General features: G+C 33.2%; 2 protein-coding genes and 1 pseudogene across 2 annotated transcripts; 1 reads left to right on the top strand and 2 right to left on the bottom strand.

The window, feature by feature from the left end:
- Positions 1 to 2,632: 2,632 nt before the first annotated feature.
- On the bottom strand, positions 2,633 to 3,352 carry LOC149194932 (DNA sliding clamp PCNA-like). Its single transcript, XM_089408011.1, has 2 exons — positions 2,926 to 3,352; positions 2,633 to 2,808 (listed from the first exon to the last, which is right to left on the bottom strand). The coding sequence occupies exons 1-2, from the start codon at positions 3,242 to 3,244 to the stop codon at positions 2,648 to 2,650; spliced, it is 480 nt and encodes a 159-aa protein (XP_089264137.1). The 5' UTR covers positions 3,245 to 3,352; the 3' UTR covers positions 2,633 to 2,647.
- Positions 3,353 to 7,738: 4,386 nt separating this feature from the next.
- LOC149194931 (uncharacterized) lies at positions 7,739 to 9,553 on the bottom strand. The gene is made up of 2 exons (XM_089408010.1): positions 8,203 to 9,553; positions 7,739 to 8,088 (listed from the first exon to the last, which is right to left on the bottom strand). Exons 1-2 carry the CDS (start codon positions 9,205 to 9,207, stop codon positions 8,002 to 8,004), a joined length of 1,092 nt encoding a protein of 363 aa, XP_089264136.1. The 5' UTR covers positions 9,208 to 9,553; the 3' UTR covers positions 7,739 to 8,001.
- LOC149194930 (TLC domain-containing protein At5g14285-like) lies at positions 9,224 to 17,757 on the top strand (annotated as a pseudogene).
- The last annotated feature ends 238 nt before the right edge of the window (positions 17,758 to 17,995 follow it).

Raw genomic sequence — 17,995 nt, 5'->3', positions numbered from 1 at the left:
TTTTATAGAAGTGAGTCTTTCTTCACTGAGAGAATATTTTGATTAAGTATTTAGTTTCTAAGAGCAAGATAAACAAAATGGAAGAAAATAAAATTTTTAAGATTACTTCAAATTTTAGTTAATGTAATTATGGCTCAAGTGGGGTTGGTATATCTATTTTTTTTTAAATTATTCATGAATTAAAGAACTCATTGTACATAATAAAAATAATATTAAATTTAAATCTAAAAATAAATTGTAATAGGATAAAGAATCATAAAAATAATATTAAATTTAAATCTAAAGATAAATTGTAATAGGATAAAGAATCAAAGGTTAAAAGGAAAATTAAAATAGAAGTGATTAACCCTAAACTAGAAGATCAAAACTATCGCTCAATTTACACTGAGGTAATGAAGAAAAACAACATTGCTAAAATAAAAAACAACTTTCATAACTACAATTTACACTGAGGTAATGAAGAAAAACGACATTGCTAAAATAAAACACAACTTTCATAGGTACATATTGAACAAATTCTTTTTACCGTATTTAGAATCTGAAATCTAGTTACTCTTAACTCTCCAATACACCTGAAAAATTCATTCAACCAGGTGTCGAAACCATCAAATTTAATTTCGATGCTCGCTAGACTAGAAGAGAAAGGGCTGCTGTGGATACTGGTTCAACTCAGTCAACTGAATTGACAGAAAAGGCCGGGTCTTGACCTCGAACTCGTGCCTCTCTTCCTGCTTGCTTGGGTTGTGAAATTCCTACCCTGGGCCCAAGAAACTTGCCTGCAGTCTCAAAGTGTTGTGCGGATCCCTACAGTTATTCACATAACTTGCAAGTCTGGTTAAGAACGACACACACAACCCTATGACGCGTGCGCATACTCATGTTTCCCACCTGCTTGTACCAACGCATCTCAAAGCATATCCTCGACATGGAAAATGCTATTTCCAACCCCATAGCCTCATTAATGCGGGGCTACATGTGCAGGAGATAGCCACCTCGCGTTTAGATAATAAAAAAAAAAACGGCGTAGTACCCACCTCGCGTGTTATAAACTCCTATCTCCTGTGCATGTAGCCCCGCATTAATGAGGCTATGGGGTTGGAAATAGGAGTTGCCTCCTTGACATCCAAACACTTATACAAATCCCAAGAAAACAAACGTACGCCAAACACGTTAAAAGGTGCATAAAAGTCACGTAGTTGTAGTTGAAGGCTTGGGCGTCACCATAAGGCGGTTTGACAATGTTTAAAAACGTCGTAGTTTCGCTCTATGCCTGGGCGCAGGGGTTAAATTTGACGGGTGACCCTACTCGTCAAGGAATTTTTTTATGACGTTTTTATTTTTAAACTGCCCATCATATGACTTTTAAAATTTATTTGTACAAGTTTTATCTAATTTCAAATTGTACTCATAATTGTTCAAATTTTTCATTTAAAAACGAGGACCTAGGGTAAGAACATCACATCTAGGCACACTAATCCAAGGTTAAGCAAACCCATCTAAAAAAGATAGGGACCCATCTAATCCATCTAAAAACATAGAGGCCGCTCTAACCATTATAGGTACAGGAACCTATGTAGTCCATGTTTAGCACAGGCTCGTATGAAAAAATGGGGAGATATCTAACCCATCTAAAAAAAAATGGGGACTGACCTGTAAAAAATATAGCAACCTACCAAACCTGGATTTAGGATAGACCCATGTTAACTAAATTGGGACTGTAATTCAGGATTTAGCAGGGCCCCATCTAAAAAATCAGGGGCCTGTACAATCAAGTGTTTAGCACAAACCCATCGAAAACTACAGGCACTATCCAGTGCTTAGCACAGGCCCATTTTAAAAAACGACCTACCTAACCTAGAGTTTAGCCCGGATCCATCTAAACAACCAGGGTCTGTAATGTGTCTTGAGATTTTAAGATGCATACATCAACTGGCCAGCTATCAAATATTAGAATTCAAACATAAAGGAAACCTTAAGGTTGACAACTTCCAACTGGAACTGAATATCAAAGCTATGGGTTTGTGCTAACTTCATAAAGCATTGAAAATTATGAAATAACACGTGAAGCTTACCTTATCAACAGAAGGGTTTTGCCTACACACAATGTTAACACTACCAATATCTCCCCTGGTTGAGAACTTCACTCCTTCCTTGCTCACAAAGATCACAACTGCAAGCAACACAATATGCAAGGGGAACATTATTGAATAAAACACATAACTGCATTGACAACCATTACACTAACAGAGTACTAAGATGAAATCAACCACATTAAGAAATATCTAGGTGCCTATAGTCAGGTTGGGACTGGAATCAGCCAAACTGTGCATGTGTAATAGCACATTGATGCATTTGACATGAGATACCCATATAGGCCCCAGGTTAATATGCATATGGCTTGGGCCTAGATTGGTTCATGTTACTCAAGTATGATATGCACCTGATCCCACTTTACATGGATTTTATCCTTATAGTAGCATGGATATGCCAAGCCCATCCCATTTTCTCAAGACCTGGCATTACCTTGGTTAGGTTATGGCTCAGCAGAACCAGTGGATTCACTCCAACCGACATTAACTGGCCTAGGTTCAAATACCAGGCCAAACAAAACGAGAGCTTTATGTTCAAAAACTCAGTAGCATGATTGTCACTCGCCAGTGTCCCCAATGGAGCTGAGATCCTTGCAGATGCGAGCAAATTCTTGAGATGGCATTCTCACAATGGCATGGTACTCTGACTCTGGAATGCCCAAATGCTCGCTGTCAATGTCCATTAACTTCATTTCGAAGTCGGAAATCTTGTCCTGGTCTGAACCCACAGAAAAACAAAACCCATCAATTATAAAACCTAAAAGGAAAACGAAAGATTGAATGATTGGAAAAAAAAAAATGACACACTAGGTATATTGAGGTCGTTTCAACTTACTGGGGCTTTCGAACATGAAGGTAACGGTGTCGCCTCCATCGTCGGCCTTGATGGTGATGATGTCATCGTTGCCGGCGCACTTGAGCATCTTGGCCATGTTATTGAGGTTCATCCCCATGGACATGTTGCGGTCGCAGCGATAGTGCTCGAAGCCCTCAGATCTGAGCAACAGGGAAACGAGGGCAACGTGGCTCGAGTCCATGGCCTGCAGGGAGAAGCCCGTGGCCGAGCAATCGAAGTTAGCATCGGTGACGAGGTCCTTGATGGACTCCAGCACCTTCTTCAGAAGACTCCCCTGCACAAGCCTTAGTTCCAACATCGTTACAGTGAAAACAAACTCTGAGAGAAGAGGACTCTTTCCCTTGTGACAGAGCTCGAGAGAAACGTAATTCGTTCCGAGAGAAGAAAGATGGGTTGCGAGTGAGTGTGGATGTGTGTTTGTAGACTGAAATGGCGGGAACTCTGCTCTGTTTTCCCGCCAGAATAAAAGCATTACACCATATTTGACCAGGGCATCTACCAAAGACAAATGCCAACCAAGTTATTACCGATCCCGACTTGGATGTTAAATATATATATATATATATATCAAAAAATTATTAAAAAAAACCTTAAAACTTTTCATTTTCAAACATGCCCGTCATATTGACGGTATTAAAAATTAATAGCACGTTACCGCTGACGTGGATATTTGAAATTAGAACGTATTTTACGTGTAAAAAACTTAAAAACGGGCAGACGGGCGTCAAATTTAACCCCTGCCTGGGCGTCACAATCACGGACGTTGACCATGTTTAACTTTTCGAAGTTTTCATTCTTTTCTGCGTACGTTCAATTCGGTAGGCATTTATTAAAATTCTAGGTTTGAGTTGTATAGATTATATAGTTTAACTGTATCACTGATTTTTCAAGTAGTCCCATTTATTTATGTATTTAAAGGTTAAACTATTTAAAATCACAATTTTGCTAAATATAAAATGTTAAATAATAGTTTCAAATAGTTTTTTGATAAATTGTTTTTTTAAGGATATATTAAAATGATAAGTTTTAGTTTTATGGTTTACATAATCTAAGTGTCTAAAAAGTTTTGAAATAACTATTTATTTACTTATGAAAAAAACATTTTAAACAATTAAAAATCACATTTTTCTGAAAACAGAAAATATTAAACAACAGTTTATAAAACTATTTCTATTTGTAATTTCTAATAGAGTCTTTGAACCTTCAATTTTACTTGTTCCTGAAAAATCGCTGGAATTTGATCATTTCTTTTCTCCAAAGAATTTGAAAATAAGAGTGCTTGAATCATGTTTTTGATGGTGGAAATGGATTCAACACCCTAAAAAATCCATGGGCACCCAAAATCTTGAAACTTCACAGCTTTAACCCAAATTTCCAAAAAATTCAGTCAAAATCATACCAGAATTTCCATTATTTTTCTAGCAAAAAAACAACTATTTAAAGTATGACTTTCTAATATATTATTATTAATTCACTCCAAATTATTATCAACAAACAATAACTCAAACTATAAAATAAGCATCTCATCACCACAAAAAAAACAGACACTACCAATAAATTTTTTTAAAACAACTGAAAAATATCATACAATCTCTCTCATATAATATATATATTCCCTTGAAAAACTATGAAATAAGCATCTCATCCCCACAAAAAAAACAGACACTACCAACCAAATTTTTTAAAACAGCTGAAAAATATCATACAATCTCTCTCCTATAATATATATTCCCTTGAAAATATCATATGTAGTAATCGAATTTCCAGCCCCATTCCCCATAACAGACTACTCTTGTCTCATTGATTTGAATTAGATGTGAAGCGTTCCTTTTTACTATTTTAGTTTCGATTCACACGAAATATAAAATATATTCGAGATTTGAATTAAATATGAAGCGCTCATTTTAGAGTGTCTTACCGGACAAGTTAAGAGATGCTCAAAAGGACCTATGACAGGCATTTTGACCTGTGGGTAGCAGATTAGCTGTCAAATAACCCAACCTGGAGGCGAATTCAAAAAGCTTTTTCATTATTCTAAGCTTTTTATTATTCAAATATGTGGAGGGGAATTCGAATTATTTGAATGCATTAGTTATTTTGGGATGATTTGATCGGTTAATTAGATGATCACTGAGTTTGATTGAAGTTCCACTGCACAATTGACTTTCCATTAGTTCCTCCAATAGTTAAACTAGTTTAATTGAATACAACTTGAGATAAATGACTTTGATTGCTACAAATTAGAAATCACACATACTTAACCAAACTCTAACTCATGCAACTTGAATTTATAGAGTAAACTTGGTGACACAAGCCATGTCACACAAGTTAATTGCTTCCAATTTGTTTGTTGATGTGGAAATTCATTTTTTCTTAATTTAATGAAGGAAAAATCAAATTGAGAATTTCTTACGACATTTTTCAACAATCCTTCAGGTGAATCTAATCCATGTTGGAAATTACAGTTAGAAGTTCCATCACAATAATGTGATGATAATAGCAACCAACGGATAGAAGTAGCATTCAAAATAAATGAAACAGTGAAAAAACACATTAAAATAGAATGATGGAGACCCCGAAAAGTACTCCAACTATGTTACTCCCTATTTACCTTCAGTGAAAGTGCCTCCATCGCTCCTCTCACAAAGCACACCTATGTTTTCAACCTCCATCACCCTAAATCCCTTCAATTGTTGTCGACCTCCATGGCTCCACTTCTTGAAGAACCCATGAACAACATAAATACGAACCCATAATCCTTTACCCTTTTTACTAGCACCTAGTATTGAAAAATTTAAGACAAAATTATATTTCAAGACAAAGGATTTCTTTTTTCTTAAAAAATTGCTTTAAAACCCCCCTCCGTGTAGTGGTGTCTAATGTAACAACAAACAACTTGTCTCTAATTGTATCTAGAGATATTGAATGGAAACGAGAGGAATTGATGTCCGAAAAATCTTGCCAGGAAAAGTTGTTGCACTCTTCAAAGTCGGATACCCCAAAAAAACAAAGAGCCCAACAAATCACTATCTTTATATAAGATAACGTGAATAGTAAGTGAAATATTAGTCTCTCAGTGTAGGCGCAAGATAATAGTAGCTTGCAAGCTAGCGGACTTAGGGCGCACTATCAGAGTCAATTTTGTAGTGGTTAGATAATATTTTCTTACATTGATATGTTTTTGTCATAATTGATAGTTGTCTTAAATGTGTTTCATCTTAAGTGATCATTACCTTAAATATAAAGTTTTGTCTAAAATATTTTTGTTTTAAACTGTTTGTCTTAAATATGAAGTTTTGTCTCAAATTATTTTTGTTTCAACTTGTTTTTGTCTTAAATATAAAGTTGTCTTAAAATATTTTTGTCTCAAACTAATTTTGTCTTAAATGTAAAGTTTCTCTTAAAATATTTTTGTCTTAAATATAAAGTTTTGTTTTAACATATTTGTTGAAAGTGTTTTCCTCTTAAATTTAAAGTTGTGTATTAAAATATTTTTGTCTTAAATATAAAATTTTGTCTCAAACTGTTTTTGTTCTAAACTTTATATTTAAGGCAATTCAATTAATATTAAATTTTAAAATAATTAAAATAAAAAGAGACATTTTAAAATAAAATATTTTTTTAATCTTAAAAAAAAATCTTAAAAATACCCTTGTATATTAATGATAATATCAAAATTTTTTAAATAATTATTATTATTTATTTTAATTTAAAAAATAATGTGTTTTACTTTTAATAAAATATATATTTTTAAAAAATTCCAGTAAAATCTCAACAAATTGTTAATATTTTATAAAATTTCAATATGGTATGAAAATTTTGGAAGAGTTGAATTATTATTATTTCTTTTCAATTTTTTAAAATTAATATGTTCTAGTTTTAATCAAATATATATTTTTAAATTTTTTAATAATAATTTTTAATCTATATCATAAATTTAAATTCAAGAATGGATTTTGAATTTCCATGTACTGAAACAAGCCCAAATTTAAATTCATATTCAAATTTTATAATTCTAATTAGGAATTCCACCCTCTCCACGCGTTCACATGCGCGTAGTATATATGCGCTAGCGTGACCAAAAACGCAACTACAACATTCAGAGATAAATTTAGTTCTCGAGAATGCCAACCAGTGAATTTAATTGACCATAGTATAAAACGAATTCCGTAAAGATGTAAAGTGAATCGGACAATTTTTTATTCGATGTGTTCCATGCTCTGAAGATTCTGGTCTAATAAAATTTGATTATAGCTTTAATAAAGATTTGATTATAGTTTTGTACTTTGTAATTAACATATAGAAATTGTTGCTATTATTATGGAGTATTTATACCATGTGAGTATTTATACCATGTTACTTGACACTGCATTTTGCAATCTCCTTTTAAAGTCTAATCAATTGATGCAAGGTTTAGAACACTTATTTTCCATTAGAATTTCTGCTCCATTGCTCTTTATTATTATTGTATTGTCCATTACTATGTTGTGACTTGTTTTCACCAATTTGAAAGCGTTGTCGAAGAATATACACCATGTACAAGGTGTGCGCATCTCAGCTCAGATGAAATTGAATTGATACGCAACAGCAGGGATCTAATTTGATGGTTAAATACTAATGAGAAAGTGATTTTCTCGTGAAATAGAGTCAAAATTTTCTGGTACCAGTTAACATTCATCAAATTTAACAGGTATTTCAGATATGAAATTACTTGGGCACATCAACAGTACGTACAAACATAAGTCTAATGATGTAGATTGACGCAACAGGTTAAAAAGTAAAAATTACTATCTAACCTAAATTTTGAAAATAATAAATAAAATGGTTACACAACAGATACAATAGAAGATTGAAGCCAATCGATCATTGAATCCGAATAATTCAATAAATTGCTTTTGCAGTAGCAGAAGCATTTGCCCTCGGCCAAAAAGAAATCCCAATGGAAAAATCTCAGGAAAATGTATAGAGACTTCTACAGGCAGGAAACAACGTTAATTATTGAATGATATAGTTATTGTACATAAAACAGGAACCGGGCAGGCCAGCTGTAGTTGATTAGCGAACAAGGGATTCGTATTGTAGATTGATACGCCTCGATTTTCTCAGCGAAATTGCTCTCCAAACTGCCTTGGAGAGAGCCTTCTGCAGTAAAAGAAAAATACCCATTATTCTAAACCTGAAACAAAATTATTAGTAATACTTGAGAGTCCTAAACCTTACAAAAAAAAAGTTCTAAACATGAAACAAAATGCTTACAAAGAACCGAGCAGGTCGTCGCAGTTTTCTGATAACCCATTTCCTCCTTGGTTTCTTCTCTACGAGCTTCAATCCGTTCGTGTAATAGTCGGGGTCTGGAATAGGTTTCAGATCCTTTGCCTCCCACAAGCATATCATCGTTTTATTTTTGAAACCCTCATCTTCATCAAGACCCCTCATAGCCATCGTGATTCTTGAATTGGGAGAGCGATTTGTTCGAGTACTCTCATTCACCTTCACCCACAAGGCGTCTCGATCCATCAAGACCTCTTCGCTGCCGTAGGACGAAACAAGGGGAATTGAATTAGGTTTCGGCTTGTGCGGTTTAGTGTTAAACTGCCGCCAAATGCTGATGAAGGCCGAAGCTGCCTTCGTTCGCAGATTGTGAACTGCGTCGTCGCGGGGACCCAAGTCTCTGAATGGCGAAAAAGCCGGTTTAACGTCTCCATTCCATGGCGACGGGAGCTTGTAGTTCACCAGCGATATATCAGATCCGGAACTCTTTTTGGGTCTTTGAGACTGCGGCACGGGCGGTTTTTTGTCCGCCTGGTCAGCCATCAGGAGCCGGGGCGGCGGATGGAGAACAGGGAACGAATTAGTCTGTGGCGGCAATCGGTGGGCGTCATGCAGAATTTTAGGTTTTCCAGGGACTTCTTCCCATTTGAAGGGGACCGCGGCTGGCGTGAAGGGATTCAAAGGAGAAGGCTGGAACTCCCACGGCATGACTTGCATAAGGAACTTGGACGCATGAGATGATTTCAGGTCGATGCCCGGCTTAATCATCCTAACCTCCTCGGCTTCTGCCTGCTGCTCTTCCGCTCGTGTAGTTTTGATGGGCGGAGGCGGAGGCTGTAGCTTATCGTACATGGCCGAGTCGTCGCGGGCTTTCTTGATCTTCTTCCTCTCGGCTGCTCCGCCATTTTCGAAACGATCGAGACGCGCCCCATCCATTGAAACCGATTTTTTCTTCCGTCGACCGTTATTTACTCTGTTATGTTCCATCATGGATTTCTCAGCCTCGATGACGCCTCTGCTTTTCAAAACTTGCACAGGAATCGTAGAAATCCCATCTTCGGCCTCCAGGTGAACGAGAACGAGTCCTGCTGCGTAACCGAAAATGTTTGATGGTCATTCAAACCATTCTGACAGGAATCTGCGTTGTCCTGGAAGAGCTGTATAGTGGACAGATCAAGTTCTGTGAGCTATGAAGTGGATAAAATGATCGACAATATCCTTTCAAGTTTCTACCCCTCCATGATTCAATCAGTGACTGACGTTCACACAAAAAAACCCGAAGAGCTATGTTTCCCAATTTTTTTGTATAACCGTGCACGGCGGCCAAGATGGCTGCGCACGCTGTCTACTTTTATATACACCTTCACGCAAACCTACTCTAGCCCCGACACATTCCGAGTGTAATTGATTTTTTTTTTAAACTATAGGTTAGACGAATCATAGTTTCTTCCTGTTCTCGCTGGATATCGGATTCTATTGTCGCGATGTATTAATTGATTTTTTTCTTTTTTAAACCTAAGTGACATATTCTAGAAACGTAAATCCAACATCACAGAAGAGTTTATAGTCCACAAATAAGGTATCTCCCCTGAACCAACCACCTATCTATTAAAAACACAAGAGTCTAACTTAATCACCTTGATCAATTAATTAGAGTAATGATTCCACGTGTCTGCTCTGCGTGCACCTTGCTTTCAAACTCAACCTGTGTTTGACTGTTTTTCGTGTACCGTCATTCCTCTAAAACGTATCCGCACGTAATATTGTGCTCATTCAAATGCCCAAAGGTATAGCGCAAAATATTTTCACCAACTCTCACAGTGCACGAATGGAAAGATAGCATAGGAGGTCTGTCCGTTCATGGACAAAGTTGCAATAGTAATACCCACCTATCTTGGTTGTGAAGGATTCCATTCCCATCGTTATAAATAATTCCACAAAGTTGCATGAGTGGTACCCACGATCTTGGCGGTGAAGCATTCACGCTGAATAATTGGATTCTATTGCTGAATAATTTCCTTTGAAAAAGGGAGGGATGAAAATAGCCACTTAGATAAAAGGGAGGGATGAAAATAGCCACTTAGATATATTTTTGGAATATAATTTATAATTTATAAAAGTATATATAGTTAATTAAAGGTTATATTCATAAAAAGAAATTTGGGGGAAAGATTGAAAAATTACTAGTTAATGAATCTTTGTTTTATCCTTTTTAGTTTTATTCTTATTTATATAGCCACTTAGATAAAAAGGAGGGATGAAAATAGCCACTTAGATATATTTTTGGAATATAATTTATAATTTATAAAAATATATATAGTTAATTAAAGGTTATATTCATAAAAAGAAATTTGGGGGAAAGATTGAAAAATTACTAGTTATTGAATCTTTGTTTTATCTTTTTAGTTTTATTCTTATTTATTTATTAATTAATTTCTGGTTTATTGATTCAATGTTATCTTTATTATTTTCAATTATATTTATTTTATTAGTATTATTATATTATTTTTTGTTATAATATTTGGCTAGATTCTTAGTTTAATCTCTTAACTTATTTGAATTAGATTATTTATAATTAAAATTATTTTTCCCAACTAGATATAAATATTTATTTATTTAGTCAAATTTATTTATAAATTTAATTTTTGTCTATTTATTTATTTTCAACACTCATATCAAAATATTTAACCAAAATTTATTGATTCTAGAAACATCATTGTTTAATAAAATATTTTTATAGTCAATAACTAGAGATTTTATTATTTAATACTTTATATTTATTTAATTATTTATTATTTAATCATAACCTAAAATTTAAATATTTTTTTACTTGGTCAAAATAAGTTAGATGGATATTTATTTAGACAATCAATTTTAAACATTTATATGTTTGAATATTTATAGGGTACCAATAGGAGTTAATAAATAATTTTAAAATGATCTTTTATTATTTAGTCAAAATTAATTAGAGACTTCATTCATGATAATATTATTTTAGTTTTTGGTCAAAGTTCGTTGTTAAACTTTAACTGTCCAAAAATTTAACTCTATAGTTATCATTATTTAATGTGGGAGTTGTCTTTGCTGTGATTTTTTGGAAGTTTTTCAGGTGGGTTTTTCTGGTTAAATTTCTCTAAAATCCGGCACCAATTTATTGAAATCACAAGCTTGATGGGTAATCCTTGCACAATCAAAGTGTCTTAGGGTTTTTCAGGGTGCTGAATCCAAATATATAGTTAAAAACCTAGTTTAAAACACAAATCAAAATTTCACCTCAAATTTTTTTGCCGCATTCTCATAACCGGAAAGTCCAAAAAGTCGCACTAAAGACAACTCCTTTAATGTGTTGCCATGATTTGACTCTGCATCTTGTCATGATGATGAACCACACTAGATGGGATTAGTATGGAAAAATGTCCCAACAATCATAAATATAGATCACAAAAATCTAAATTCAAAAAAATTATTATTATTTATAACTTAAAAATATTTCAAAATAATTATGTTTATTTTTTATAAATAATGTATTGATTAAATTAATTTTTTAATTTATATGTACTTTTTATAAATAATATATTGATTAAATTATTTTTTTCCGTTTATTATAATTACAAAATTTGAGTAGATAATCTATAATTAAAGATAATGATATATTCTTTTAATCTTATGTAAATTTATAACAGAAATTTCATTAATAAGTTTTTGCATATTAAATCTATGTTTTAAACATGGTGATATTTTTAATTTACTATGTAAATTGCGAATTTCTCCAATATTAACGAGAAACGGAATGACTCAAACAAATATGAAGTGTCCGTAAACCTTTCATAATAAAAATGTAGTAGGTAGACCTGGACAACTAATTTTAGAAAGTATAGGAAAGTTATGTACATCTTTAACCAGCACCTATCACATGGAATAATAACGCAAATATTGCCTAACCTTATTTTGTACGGAAAGCCATATTAAAATTTATTACCATTGAATGAAAATGGGAGGATGGATAGTCCCAGATTTTTGAAATATAACCTATTTTTCTCTGAACCATTCTTTCACCAGAATTAGAATCTCTACTAAGGGCACAATGTTTTTAATTCATTCATATATATACTCTCGAATTTATGAAATATAACTATTTTTTCCCTATAAATCAATCACAAGAATTAGAATCTCTATAAGCCATTCACAAGAATTAGAATCTCTACCAAGTGAAAGAAATAGAATTTCTACCAAAGGCACAATGTATCTAATTCAGGTATATGGATACACTCCTGAATTTATGAAATATAACCAATTCCATTCCATGGGAAAAACCAATTCCATGGGAACTATTTCAATTGAATGGTCTACTACAACACCTTCCAAGATGGTGTATGCGTCATTTTCTCTTTATGCTACTGTAGTTGGTATTCTTTTATGTAACCATGTGGTATATGAATAAACATTGGTGAGTCAAATAAACATTTGTGAGTCTTAATTCAACTCATGGCTAATACTAGATGCGAATATTGGGCTACCATGAAGAGGCTTTTCAAGTATTTATCATTTACTTTTAAATATTTTGTTTTCTATCATACTGATATTGGGTTACTATGAAGGGGTCTTCAAGTATTTAGATATTCTATTTTCTATCATATTCATGTTTTAGGGTGAGGATAGTCAATGGATATATAGGTATTTTTTTGTTCAAATTGGATTGGTAATGTAGATAGAAGGATATTTATGAGCGGTTATATGTCTTCTATGAGTGGTTATATGTCTTCTTCGTTATTTGGTGGAGAAGTATGGTAGATAATCAAGTGAACACTTGTGGTAACTTTTCCCACTACACAGGTAGGGAATATGGTAGCTACTCATCTCTATGAGTAGGCTATTTTTCTTATGAAACTATGTTAGATGTAAGACAAAGTCAAAGATTTATTTCATTCAATGTGATAATAAAAATGTCATTTTTCTTGATATGAAACTAGTATTCCATGTGAATACTAAGCATATATATATATAATACCATTTCATTAGGGACATGGTAAAGAATGGAAAGGTAATAAAATGGAATTTTGACTCTATGAAAAATGTCATGGATGTATTGACAAAATTTGTGAGCATGGGAAAATTCAAGTAGCACTATGAGTCTATGGGCTTTATGGCCTTTAACAATTAGCTAACTCTTTGGAGCATTCTCCCTTATACCTTTGTAAGTTATATGAAAAGTGGGAGAATGTTGGGATAGGTATCTAGCATGCCTTGAAATACTATATTGGAATAAGAAAACAATGCAAATAACTAGCAAGTAATAAATTCTATGTAGTAATAAATGATCAATTAGTTGTTGTTGGTTTCTAGTATGTGAAATTGGAAAATTGTAAATGGTATATGGTTTTTTTGTTATATTTGTTTATTAAGTGCTAGGTTACTTAGAAATAAAGTATGATTTTTAAATTATTGTTATTTTACTTAATTTTTGTTAATATTTATGGCACTGCTAGGACTCTTGTTATAAGCATATAGACTCTATGATGTATTTTTACCATTTAGTTGGTAATACATTGAATGTGTTTTAGAGAAGGACTCTTATTAAGAGCATATATACTCTGTGATGTATTTTTACCATTTAGTTGATAATACACTGAGTCTGCTTTAGAGTGTGAGTTTTTTTATTTTTATTTAATTTAATTTATGGATGAGTTTTTCCTCATCAATTGTATAGTGATTCCACCCCAACACAAAAAATTTTGTTTAGTGATCATATGTATGTGTGTTGTTTATTATTACAATTGTGTTTATATATTTATTTTTCATTTTTGTCTCATTGATTAGTGTGAGAAGTATATTTCACACCTTTTCTTCTTTTAAAAAATGACCGTAAAGATAATTATATCCAAAAATATCACTTATCCTAATTTAATGTATAACAACATAGACTTGGAGGAACTAACTTCACACAAGTATATTAGATTTATTCTTCATCAAAAGTTTAATATGAACTATAGCATTGAGAAAATGCTAAATAGAAAATGAAAATCTAGTTATGGACTTGAAAATATAAACTTTGATTATGGGAGAAGAAGAAAATATTCTTTGAGACTTTCATTGCTCCTACAACTCTCATGGAAGTAAGTCTTTCTCCATTGAGAGAATGACTCAACTAAGTACTTAATGTATAAGAGCAAGATAAACATGGAAGACAAGAGGCTTCCTAATATTCCTTCAAACTCTAGTCAAAGTAAGTATGACTCAAGTGGGTTTAGCATCCATATCATAAATCATGGTTAAATTATTTGGGAATAAAAGAAGAACTAGATGTACATAATAAAAATAATATTAAATCTAAATCTAAAAAGAAATCGTGGTGCAATAAAGAATTAAAGGTTAAAAGAAAATTAAGATAGAGACCATTAAATCTAAACTAGAAGATGCAAATTGTCTTTGAATTTAGACTAAGTTAAAAAAGAAAAACAACATTACTAAAATAAAAACCAACTCTCATAATTCTATATTAAAAAAGAATAATATCATTCTTTAATAATAAAAACTTTACAATCAACTAGAAATAACTCAATTGGCAATGACTAAAACTTTAAAAACTAAAAAAATAACAATCATCTTAAAATATTCTCTACACATCAAATTACAGTTTAAAATTATTTATAACGATATCTTATTGATAGAATAACATTTCTCTAAAAACTTTTTTAACACATAAATAGAATTAAAAAATTCATTACATGCTATTTAATATATAACAAATCAAATTTAATCTCATTTTCAATTATATTTTTAATATTGAATTGAAAAATCAAATACTACTTTAGAGGTTTTAATTTTTGTTTAAAACTTATTGTAACTATGAGTAATGACCACCCATGTCTCAGTGTGCCCAAGCACGAATGAGATATGAGTTCGGTCGGCCCATGTATGAATGAAATTTGAGAGGACTAATTAATTAATTAATTAATTATTTATTTATTTATTTTATATTTATTTTTTAGATTTTGAAATATTTTAAAATTTTAATTTTTGTTCAATTCACCGACGGTGGGGGATGGAAGCAGGGAAAGCTTGAAGGAGGCAGGGAAAGCTAGGCTTGTTTCTGTGACTGACTTTGGAAAGCAAGGTAGGGTAGAGGGTTGATGCTTTCCTTGTCTACGAAGGTGTTCCTGGTTATGGGTAATGATCACTCTACGAAGGTGTTCCTGGTTATGGGTAATGATCACCCATGTCTCAGTGTGCCCAAGCACCAACCAAATATGAGTTCAGTCTGCCCAAGGAATGAAATTTGACAGGACTAAATTATTTATTAAAATATTATTTTGGAATATTTTAAAAATTTAATGAATATGAACAAAGTAAAACTGTTAAGTTTATTCAAATTTTTACATTATTTAGAATCTGACATCCAAAATTCTCAAATACAAACCGAATATATATATATATATATATATATATTTTTTTAATTTCTGCCCTCCAAGATTCTCAGTTACCAACCAAAAACTTCATTGTGAAAATTTGAAATATTTTCAAAATTTAATGAATATGAACAAATTAAAACAGTTAGTTTTATTCAGATTTTTGCATTATTTAGAATCTGCAATCCAACTACCCTCAACTCTCGCATACAAGCAAAAAGAAATTCCTCCAACCCGTCAAGATGCCGAAACAATCAAATATAACTTCCATTCTCGTTAGGCTAGAACAGAAAGGGCTGCTGTGGATATTGGTTCAACTCAGTCAACTGAATCGATAGAAAGGGCTGGGTCTCGACCTTGAACTTCTGAATCTCCTCCTGTCAGGACCTTGAGTTGTGACATTCCTACCCTGGCCCCAAGAGGATTGCGTGCAGCCTCAAAAGTTTTGCGAAGATCCCTAGAGTTCTTCACAGAGTTTGCAAGCATGGTCAAGAACGATACGCACACAACCCTATCACGCGTTTTCCCCATCTGCGTGTGCCAACACATTTAAAAGCATATCCATGACATCCAAAACATTGATACAAATCGCAAGATAACAAGGTAACAACAAACACATTGAAAGGTGCATAAAAGCCACGTAGTTGTAGTTAGAATGCTTCGGTTGTTGGGCATCTGTTTAAACCATAGTTACCAAGTTCGAATTCGGATTCGAATTCAAATTCGATACGATATGATAAAAATTCCACTGGAAAAATTTTAATTCGGAAAAAATTCAAAAGTATATATCTTAAACATTTAAATATATATACTTTTTTTCTTGTAACAACTATGCCTTCAATTTTTCCCAATTCATTTTGAAATTTAAATAATTTTTAATAATTTTAATCAATACAAACAATTTTAAAATTAGAGTTTACTTATCAAAACTATAACCACATTTGTCTTAGCTCCAAGATTTCTCTTCTTTTCAAAATTCAAAACTTCCCTCCCTCTTTCAAATCTTATTTAAAAATATTTTATGATTAATATTTATTTAAAAATTAAATATTCTAAACTTAGAACTACTTTTCTTTAATTTCAAATTTTATCTAAAATCTTTTATAATTAATACATATTTAAAAATTAAACATTCAAAAATATGTTTATAAGATTTCTCTTAATATAAATATATTATATTTAGAAAATCAATTAATTATTATAAAATGGAGTAGTCTACCCAGGCGGAGGAATTGCCCGGTGTTCGTCGCCGCCCGGAAAAACCTCCGGCTCCAGCCACTGGCAATTCTTACGCCCAACTCCACCACCCTTCGCGAGCTCTGCCCAGCTCCGCCACCCTCCGCATTTAATGATGTCTGAAAAGAGTTCCATCACTGTCTTGCTGCCATTCACACCTCAATTCCAATTTGGGAATTAACCGTGGGCTACATTCGACCCGACACTCCCCTGCAGCTCACCAGGTCACCAAAACAAACGAAACTGGAAGGGCAAGAATAGGTTCGAGGCTGCGAGCTGTGGCATCTCATTCATTCATGCAACCATCGTTTGCATTCTCTCTGCTCACGACATGCGCAGTAACCCATGGAAGCTTGATGCACCCAACACAGATTTAGAGAACAAAATCATGGAGTTCAGCACTGCATATTTCGTTGTGGACTTGCTCCACTATTTGCTTGCCAACCCATCTGATCACCTCTTTATATTTCACCATATTGCAACTTCCTTCTACCTAGTAACTTGCAGGTACTATGCAGGCCATGGAGGGCTCTTGGCCATCTCTCTGATAGCTGCAGGGGAATCGACGACTCCATTACAGAATGTGTGGACTATTTCTCGTATGGCTAAAATGGAGTCTGCCTTGGCCAACATGATCTATAGTTCTGTTTCTCCATTTTTCACTGTGTATTTTACCATGGTGAGGTGCATTGTTGGGCCTTGGTTGGCATGGAAGTTGGCCTCCTTCTACTTAGCTGGTAAAGCAGATGTCGTTATTCCTTAGTGGATGGCTAGTTCATGGATGGTTACTATTATTCTGGCTCTTTTCGGGAGCACCATCTGGGTTTACAAGCTCTGGACAGGTTTGATCCATTTCTATGCAAAGAGAGGGACTCCAAAGGGCAATCTTGGAGCCTAGAAAGAAGAGTAAACATAGTGGAGCTTGATCCAATTGTTATAACTGCAATGCTTTTAGTTGAATTAACCAATTTTCCTGTATTTTTCTTTGTGTAGGTGTAGTATTTTAACCGTTCAAATTGATAATAATAGTTTGCTTCTAGGCCCATTTGTAAAGTATTGTACTTCAATCAAGAAACTCTAGAAACAAAAGCCATGGTGCTATTCAGTAGAAATTTTCAGGATTTTGGTGTTGCGTA

This window comes from Pinus tabuliformis, chromosome 2_2 (assembly GCF_031772625.1).
Source record: "Pinus tabuliformis cultivar Carrire ecotype Pingquan chromosome 2_2, CPIR1, whole genome shotgun sequence".
In the NCBI taxonomy this organism is placed as follows: Eukaryota; Viridiplantae; Streptophyta; class Pinopsida; order Pinales; family Pinaceae; genus Pinus; species Pinus tabuliformis.
Note: the sequence above shows the minus strand (reverse complement) of the source record. Positions and strands in the feature narration are given on the sequence as shown.